Source organism: Gekko japonicus, unplaced genomic scaffold (genome assembly GCF_001447785.1).
Source record: "Gekko japonicus isolate JY-2015 unplaced genomic scaffold, Gekko_japonicus_V1.1 scaffold1636, whole genome shotgun sequence".
NCBI classification, from domain to species: Eukaryota; Metazoa; Chordata; class Lepidosauria; order Squamata; family Gekkonidae; genus Gekko; species Gekko japonicus.
In genome coordinates this window covers 71,795-81,255 of record NW_015176023.1, presented here as the reverse complement: position 1 = coordinate 81,255, position 9,461 = coordinate 71,795, and the positions used below count along the sequence as shown (strand labels likewise).

General features: G+C 53.4%; 1 protein-coding gene across 1 annotated transcript in view; it reads left to right on the top strand.

Annotated features, from left to right (window-relative positions):
* Nucleotides 1-9,461, top strand: part of WNK4 (WNK lysine deficient protein kinase 4) — a 74,986-nt gene that overhangs the window by 2,131 nt on the left and 63,394 nt on the right. Inside the window, exon 3 of the mRNA XM_015426589.1 lies at nt 5-203. Coding sequence (XP_015282075.1) covers nt 5-203 — 199 coding nt within the window. The remainder of the gene's footprint in view (nt 1-4; nt 204-9,461) is intronic.

Here is a 9,461-nt window from a genome sequence, read left to right as displayed (position 1 = left end):
GCCGCGCCGCCCGCCCCGCGCCCCGGCCGCCGTCGCAGGAGGAGGAGGAGAACGAGGAGGAGGCCGAGACCCGCGCCGTGGCCACCTCCCCCGACGGCCGCTTCCTCAAGTTCGACATCGAGATCGGGCGCGGCTCCTTCAAGACCGTCTACAAGGGCCTCGACACCGAGACCACCGTCGAGGTGGCCTGGTGCGAGCTGCAGGTCGGTCCGGCCGGTCCGGAGGGAGGGTGGGAGGAGGGGGCGCCGCGCCGACGGCCGCAGACGCTCCTCGGGGAGCCGCTGGCCTTGACGCGCCCCATGTTCCCTCTCAGCTGTGGAGTCTTGTGAGCAAAAATGCTACTTGGTGAGCTCCTGGCACTAAAGTTGTGACCCAGAGATTGGGCTGCTGCATGAATTAGTTTGCTCTGGAGCCCCATCCTTCCTGATCTAAGACAAGACTCTGTGAGCTGGAGGCTAAATAACTCTGAGCTAGCTCACACTCACTCAGCTTAGAGGGAACACTGCTGTGGAGTCTTGTGAGCAAAAAGGCTACTTTGTGAGCCCCTGGCATGAAAGTTGTGAGGAGGCGATTTGGCTGCTGCATGAATTAGTTTGCTCTGGAGCCCTCCTGCCTGAGCTAAGACGAAAATGTGTGAGCCGGAGGCTAAAAGACTGTGAGCTGGCTCACGCTGACTCGGCTTAGAGGGAACACTGGCCCCGACGCCACTCTTTCGGGATCGGGGCCTCCGCGGGCGATCGCCTGGGGGAAAGTGCTGGCGGCGAAGGAAGGCAAGGCTAGGGAGGAGACCGCGGCGGTGTGCTGCCTGCCAGGGAGCCCACTCGGGCAGCCCCCGTGGGAAGTTGCGGGGGGGACGGGACGGGACGGGACCAATGTTCCCTCTAAGCCATGGAGTTTTGTGAGCAAAAATGCTACTAGTTGAGCTCCTGGCATTAAAGTTGTGAGTGATTTGGATCCTGCATAAATTAGTTTCTGGAAAAGACAGCTGCAATTTCAGGAGTATGGAAAAGCTCAGGAACAAGTCAGTGACACCAAACTAAACACTGGAAGCAAGGCAAGCATACCCCCTATGCTAACCCCCCCCCCCCAGCCTTCCAGAGCAAGGACAAAAATTGTGAGCCGGAGGGTAAAAAACTGTGAGCTAGCTCACACTCACTCAGCTGAGAGGGAACACGGGACGGGACAGAGGCGAGAGGGGCCGGGAAGAACACGGGCAGCTGGGGCCGGATCAGAAGAGGGTGGGGAGTGCTCGCGTGTGGCTCCTGCAGGGTATTGACAGGGGGCAGTAGTGGGGGGGGCTGCGGCTGGGCAGGGGGCCGCCCCTCTTGCTGCCTTCTCTTTCAGGCCAGCTGGTCAGCTGTGCAGGCTGGGCTGGCCCCCACCAGTCCAGATCAAGGCTCCCTCTAAGCTGTGGAGTCTTGTGAGCAAGAATTCTACTTTGTGAGCTGCTGGCATTAAAGCTGCGAGCGAGCGATTTGGCGACTGCATAAATTGGCTTGCTCTGGAGCCCTCCTTCCTGAGCTAAGGCAGAAATGGGTGAGCCGGAAGCTAAAATACTGTGAGCTAGCTCACGCTCACTCAGCTGAGAGGGAACATTGGTCCAGATGTGTCGCAGATGGGGGGTCCTCCTGGGCGCGGAGGGTTTTGCCAGAGGGAGGCTGTCTCCAGGGGCTGGCCCTCTCCTCGTGGGTTTGGAGTGGGGAATGAGGGTTTCCTGTCTGAGCAGAGATGCTGTTTACTCTGTGCCTGGCTGGCCTTAATGCCTCCTTGGCGTTGGAGATCTCGGTCTCGGTCCCTGCGACGTGGGGAGGTTTGATGCTCCTTGGTAAATGAAATGCTCTCCAGGGGTGCTCAGAGGCCTGCCTGAATTTTCTGGGGCCCTAAGGCTGGATTCTGTGTTGCTCCCAGGTCTTTTGAAGCAGATGGGGGTGGGGGGGCTTTCCTGGGTTAAACTTAATTCTCAGGTGCATGGGGGGGGGGCTAATTCGGATCAGGACTGTAGGGCATGGGAGGTGGGGGCTTAAACCTCCCCTATGCCATTTCCCCCACCTGAAGTGCCTCTGCAGAGCTTTTTTGTTTTTTTTTTAAACAATAACGTTTTTTATTTTTAACATTTCTGACATTTCTAACAATTAACAACAAATCTTTGTGGTTACATTAACATCCTGCAAACATTCACTGAGCTCGTACAGAGTTATAACATGTTTCTTGAATTACAATACATTACTCAGTACAGATCAGAGTCTATCTTGTCAGTATATATGCAATAGACATATCTTAGACTTAAATGAAAAATGTTGGAATCATTCTGAACTATTGAAGTGGTAAGACAAAAAACATTTTATCAACATACGCTGTTACTGTAGAACATTATACCATTTGGAAGATTTGAGTAGAAATACTAAAGCTAGAGGATAGGAAAGAAGTAGATAAGTGTGAGATTTTATAGAACTAGGCTTCCATTAATATTATATCCATTTGTGGTACTGAGACCATTCAGGCGAGATGAATTGTTTTTGAGACAGGTGATCAAGCACTGGGAACCATTTTTCTATGAAATTAGATTTCGAGGGAGCTTTCGTTGGCACACTTGGCACACGAACAGGTGAAGCAGCTGGGTCCTCTCCTCCTTGGCCCAGGGGGGGCCGAACCAGCATGGCCAGAGGGCAGGGAGAGTGCCCCCCCCGTGTGTGTCCGCAAGGGACTCCGCCCCCCTGGGCGGGCGGGGGTGGGGCTGGCAGCTGCTCTCCTGCTGCGGGCTCCCTTCTCCAGAGGGATTAAATTCAGAGGAGTCCAATGTGACTTGCTTGGCGTCTGGCAGGCAGTCATGTGCTGCTGCAGAGGTGTGGGGGGCAGGCAGGATTCTCTGAGATGCATCTGTGCTTGGGTTTGGGAAAGGTGGTGGGACTGGTGAGGGGTTTGCCTTTGGTTTCCGAACCTTTCTTTTTTTGGAAGAATTGCTTAGGAGAACTTTTCTCTGCGTGCGCCGTGAAAGAGCGTTCAGGAACAGGCTGTGAATCGGAGGAAGAGAAGTGCTAGCGTCTTGCTTGCTCTGGAGTGCAGCGGTCTGTTGCCGTCACCTGCAAATTTGTTCAGCTCTTGCCCGACAGCTGAAAAGGTTTTTGTTCACTGGGTCGTGATGACGTTGTTCCTGGAAATGCCAGACGTTTGCCGCTGTTAGCGGAACAGAAGAAAGTGTTTCCCCTTGCTGTAGCCTGCCTTTTGGGTCCAGCCTGCATCGGCTGAGCTAAACAGTCCTTCAGGCGGCCAGGATTCGTTCTAAGAACAAAACTGGATTTTAAACGAAGTGGCTGTTTTCAGGCTGCTCCTGGCTGTGGAGTTCTCTGATGCAACCAGGGACATCTGCAGCCAGAGATAAGGCGGCCGAGGGCACAAGGAACGCGCTGGCCCTCTGCGCCTCCCCCCCCAACACCCACGCACAACCCCCCCCACGCCCTGCCTGGCTCCTCAGTCCAGAGGAATGTTCCCTCTAAGGTGTGGAGTCTTGTGAGCAAAAATTCTACTTTGTGAGCTCCTGGCATGAAAGTTGTGAGCAAGCGATTTGGCTCCTGCATCAATTAGTTTGCTCTGGAGCCCTCCTTCCTGAGCTGCCCAGAACATTGTTGCCTCTCTCCCCGGCAGGGCTCCTCTTGTTTCTGCCTGCCGAGCCACTCTGGATCTCTCTAGCAAGGTTGCCGACTCCAGGCTGGGAAATTCCTGGGGATTTGGGGGTGGGGCCTGAGGAGGGGGCAAATCTCAGTGGGGCATTTTGCCGTGCAGTCTCCCCTCTGAAGTGGCTGTTTTCCCTGGGGGAACTGACCTCTGTGTTCTGAAGATGAGTTGTAATTCTGGAAGCTCTCAAGGCCCCAGCTGGAAGATGGCAACCATACCATGGCTGGGGTCAGGTGATCAGGGGGTGGTTGTGCAGGACTGGCATCAGTGGAACTCCGGGTATAGAAATTGGGCCACCCCCCAAAAGCCACTTTGGGGCTGCAGCACTGGCGGGGGGGGCTGATCCTTCTCCTCCTCCCTCCATTGCCCTTCCCCTGCCTGAAAGTACCCCCAGGCCCAGAGACCTGCTTCCAGCTCCAGTAGGGAGCTCCTGCAGCCGAGGGTCCAAAGGGGCGTTTTGCCTTGGGGAAAAGAGTGGGGAGGAAGAGCAAAACTCCTTCTCCCCCAGAACCACAGTCTCCAGTTCAGTCCAGACCAGTGTTCCCTCTAAGCTGAGTGAGTGTGAGCTAGCTCACAGTTTTTTAGCCCCTGGCTCACACATTTTTGTCTTGGCTCAGGAAGGAGGGCTCCAGAGCAAACTAATTTATGCCATAGCGAAATTGCTCACTCACAACTCTAATGCCAGTAGCTGACAGAGTAGAATTTTTGCTCACAAGATTCCACAGCTTAGAGGGAACATGGGTCCAGACCCCTCGAGGGGGCCCAAGTGCTTGTTCGGAGTTCCAGTTGCACAACTTCTCCTGTTGCCTGGCGCTGAAGCCAAGTTCCCTGGGCTGCTCCCGACGTTTCTTCATTCCGGCTTCCCGTGATTCCTTCACAGTCAACTTCTCCGTGGTCCCTCTGTGTTGCCCAGAACCACTCCCCCCCTTGCTGTTTTGTGGTACATTGAGGGCTAACAAAATGTTTGCTTTGTGGACGAGTGTCCACTTCTTCAAGTTGCCCCGAGTGGATGTCGGCTTTGGTGTAGCCCTCCAAAACGGCAGAGTCACACGCAGGAATTCCAGGGTGAAATGGGCAATTCAGGCCTTATCCAGACAAATACAGGGGTCATTCCCTTGTTATGCCAAGATACTTAACACCGGTAGTGAAGGGGCAATCCCGGCTTTTGCTAAAACAGCTTGTTAGGATTCTTTTTAAGTAAGTCAGCAGAGTATTAAGAGACTGAGTCCACGGTGTGTTTAAAATATAAAAGTTTACTATAAACCCAACATGGGAAAAAGGTACACAGGATATAAAATAACAAAGAGCTGATATGGCTACATCCTTGCAGCTAAAAGGTAAAACGGGAAGAGCCGAATGGCGTCTCCTTCTCAGTCAGAACAAAGGAGGAGAAGCCATGAAATGGTAATACACCTTGACACTTTAGTCCCAATCAGATCCCTAGATCAGGGACAAAGTTCCCGGGCTTCCTATTGTCTAAACAGATTGGTTACAAACAAACAAACAAACATGTGACTTAACAAACATAATTAACCCTGTAAATACTGAAGTGTTTTGACTTGTAACACCCAACATAGCTAACCCTTACAGTGACTTATGGCTGGGCCTTCTAATGAATTGAACTTTGGTCGTTTCATGCTGAAGTTTCCCTGTGGTTGAAGAATACAGCCCATCAAGGGTAACGATTCTTCTTTTTCACACTTACCAGGTCTACTTAGAATCCTACAGATGTCTATTTAATGGGGAACAAGGTTTGAGTCCAGTGGCACCTTTAAAACCATGTGCACGAAGGTTTATACCTTGAATAAAACTCTGTTGGTCTTAAAGGTGCCTGGCTGGACCCTAAATTTGTTCCGCTGCTTCAGGCCAACGCGGCTGACCGCCTGGATCTATTGAATGGGACTTACTTGAGAGTTGTGGAAAAATTTTGAAAAAAATAAACTGGAAACGTCTAAAAGTCTGTTATGCTGGTTCTCTGCATGACAAGGATCAACTGAAATCAGAGGGGTTCCTGCCCAGTCATTGATTTTGGTCATGGCTGTTTGAAGGGGAGAAGAGTACAGAATACTCCTCTGAGCGGGGAGAAGCCAGGCCCCTTCCCCAAATGCTGGTGGTTCACAGGGGGAAGAAAAATAAAAAGGGAAGGGGGGATAGGGCAGGAAAGGAGACAGTTTCTCTCTGCTATAAAATGGGCTTTCTTGGTGGTAGTTCTCTTGGGGCCCGGAGAGATGCAGCCCTTTAAAAGGTGGGGATTCCGGAGTTGTGATCCCCCCTCCCCGTTCGTTGCCCTTACTTTACACACAGAATGATTAAAATGTGGAATTTGCTTGCCAGAGGATGTAGTGATGGCCACAGGATGGTAAGTCTGTCAGTGGCTACTAGCCATGGTGGCTGAGGGGAACCTCCACATCCAGAGGCAGTCCACCTCTGAATCCCAGAGCCAGAAGGCAACATCAGGGAAGGCCTCGGACTCTCTGCCCTGTTGTTGGCCCCCCAGAGGAACGGGTTGGCCGCTCTGTGAGACAGGATGCTGGACCAGGTGGACCCTCTACGGGTCTGATCCAGCAGGGCTCTTCTGACGTCCTTATGTTGCTGCTGCCGCCGCCTGCTAAACCCGAGAGCAAAAGTGAGGGACCCCCCTGCCACGAGGCATGGCTGCTTCCCTTTGGCCGTGGCCCTCTGTGTCTTTTCCCGGCTCCATTTTAAACCCAGGGCTTAGAGTCGGAGGGCAAGGAGCCAGGGTCCTTTTCCTCCATACCTCAGGGGTGGTCCAAACGCCCATTGCTTTGCTATCCAGAGCTCATATCCATCCCCCCCTCCCCCATTTGCAGAAGGGGGAATTTACTGGAGTGGGGGGGGGTTCCTGCTTCTCAGTGTCTGACGCTGGGGAAAGGCCAGACCCGAGCGCAGGTTCAGTAGTGGGGCTTTGCCCATTTTCCGTGCTCCTCGCGGCAATGTTCCCTCTAAGCTGCGGAGTCTGGTGAGCAAAAATTCTACCTTGTGAGCTGCTGGCATTAAAGTTGTGAGTGAGCGATTGGGCTACTGCATAAATCAGTTTGCTCTGGGGCCCTCCTTCCTGAGCGAAGGCAAAAATGTGTGAGCCGGAGGCTAAAAAACGGTGAGCTAGCTCACACTGACTCAGCTTAGAGGGAACAGTGCCTCGAGGTCCTTGGGCTGAGTGCATTTTGAGGCCGACCTCTGCCTCCTCTCCCCTGCTGCTGCTACTGGAAGGATCGACAGTCAGCTTTGGCAGGGGCTTCGAGGAGTGGGGGGGGGTTCTGTGCACCAGAGATTGGGGGTAGTGAATGGGGGCTGTGTCCTATGGAGCCCTGCCCCCACAGGGCACACAAGTCGAGGCAGCAGCAAAGAGACCGCGTGTGTTGCTGCTCCAGGCGGAGGGGGCTTCCTTTCTGAGGTGGAGGGCGGGGGGGGGCAGAGGCCTACCTGGAGGCTTCACCCGGAGACCTTGAACCATTTCAGCTTCCTTTGAGGGGGCGGGAAATGGCTTGCTTAAGGGTCAGGAAAGGGATCTGTGGCACGTGTGCAAGGATACAAGGGTTTTTACTGTTACTTCTTACGGTCTCCTTGCAGTCAGCCCCCTTCTGGTTCCCCCCACCTCCTCTCAGCCCCACCCCAAAGGGCTTGTGGTACTGCCGTCTCCTGAATCAGGCCCTTGGGTCCTCCGCCCGGGTGTCGCTTTCCAGCGTCTCCCGCAGACGGCTTTCTTAGCTCTGCCACCCGGGATCCTCTTGACTGGCCTTGCTGGGGGTCGAACCTGCGACCTTGGGCGTGCAAGGCAAGCGTGTCCTGCCCCTGGGTTATGAGAGGCCGGTGGGACGGAGGCTTGGACTGGGAAAAGCCTGTGTGCGTAACCTGGGAGCGGCAGTCTCATTTTGCCATCTAGCGGCCAGTTTCTGTGGGGGTAGGAAGCGTGGGGGGAACTAGACATCTTTTGTTGCCTGTAAAACCAACCTTGTGTTTCTGGATCGGAGCCCAAGAGGCCCTCTCTTCACTCCCCACGCCTGCCTCCGCCTCCTGGATGTCTGCTCAGAACAGCGGGATATTTGGGGTAAGAGGAGAGAGGAAGGCAGCAGTCCGCTTACCAGGGCTGAGTTGCATTTCCCGGATTTGCATCCCCCCCCCAATCAGTCCACCTGATGGGGTGCTCAGGAGGAGGAGGCGCTGGGAACCGAGGAGCAGAAACGGCTGCTGTGGAGCCACGATTCCTCTGGCTTCGTGGATGCTTTCCAGGAGAAAGGAACATTTGTCAAGCTTTCCAAAGCCTGTTTTTTAAAGCCGTCCCAAGGGTTCGGGTTTTCTGCTGCTTGTCCTTTCAGAAAATAGCCCCGTCCTATTTTCTCTTGCATTTGTTCCGTTATGTTGCCTTTAAAAACATCTGCGGCCAGCAAACCGCAAACCTCAGCGGCAGGTACCAGTTCAGTTTGTGTTCCTTAAACCCATCCTCCCCACCCCAAAGTTCTGCTCAGGTCTATTTCTGGTTTCTGGTTGGGAGCTTTAAGAAGGATTGGGGGTGGGGTGGGATGGCTGTCTCTTAGGGGGGAGTCAGGGAGAGAGGTGGGGAGTGTAGTCAGGAGGACTCTAACTCATAAACATTTGGTCATCCAGAGTGATGGTTTTCCCCACAGGGGCTGAAGTTTGGAGGAGGCCAGAGGGGACTGGGGGGGGCACACTGTGTGTGGGGGTCTCTGGAGACCGTCAGGGCCAACAGGCGGAGTTAAACAAGCAGACTCAAGAGCAATGTTCCCTCTAAGCTGTGGAGTCCTGTGAGCAAAAATTCTGCTTTGTGAGCTACCGGCATTCAAGTTGTGAGCGAGCAATTTGGCTACTGCATGAATTAGTTTGCTCTGGAGCCCTCCTTCCTGAGCTAAGACAAAAAGGTGTGAGCCGGAGGCTAGAAAACTGTGAGCTAGCTCACACCAACTCAGCTTAGAGGAAACACTGCTCAAGAGAGGAAGTCCTCCTGCTTTAGGAATCCCACCTCTGCTGAAATAAATGTCCGCATTGCTGGGGGCCAGCAAGGAAACTCTCGGCAAGCAGGCTTTTTTAGCCCAGGACGCCAGGCCCCGTGATCCAGGAGCAGGACCGAGGGCAGGTTCTTACCTGGCGCCTTAGCTTGATCTTGCCTCATTTGGGGCTGCACCCTACCACACCCCGAAGACTCAGGACAGATAAAAATATCTTTCTTACAAATAGCAAAGAAACGATACTGTAGACTTAAATGAGGATTCCTGTCTATGTAAGCCTAGCCACCGGTTACCTACACAGTTAGGTCTGTTTCTGCGAAACGCACAGGCTTATTTATTTATTTATTTATTTCACTTTTACCCCGCTAGGCAGGCTCAGGGCGGCTTCCAGGAACTGACAAGCAGTACACATTCACAATAAGATATAAAACATCGTTTAAAACATCGTTTAAAACACGACCAGTCAATATAAAACATTCGTTAGATGGCGATAAAACTAGAGTGCAATTTAGGGACACATTCGGCGGTACCGCCGCATTAGCTCGTATAGGATCGGAGTTCGCCACAGGGCGCTGCTGGTAAAACGTCGCTCCTATCGGAACCCCCGCCTAAAAAGTTCTGTTTTCACGGCCCTGCGGAACTGTGACAAGTCCCGCAGGGCCCTGATCTCGGCAGGAAGCTCGTTCCGGTAGGACGGAGCTACAAATGACAAAAACCCTCATCCTGGTTACCATCAACCTGGCTTCCTTAGGGCCAGGGGCCAGGGGCTTAGGGTGAACTGGCAGGGAAAGGCAAAATACAACT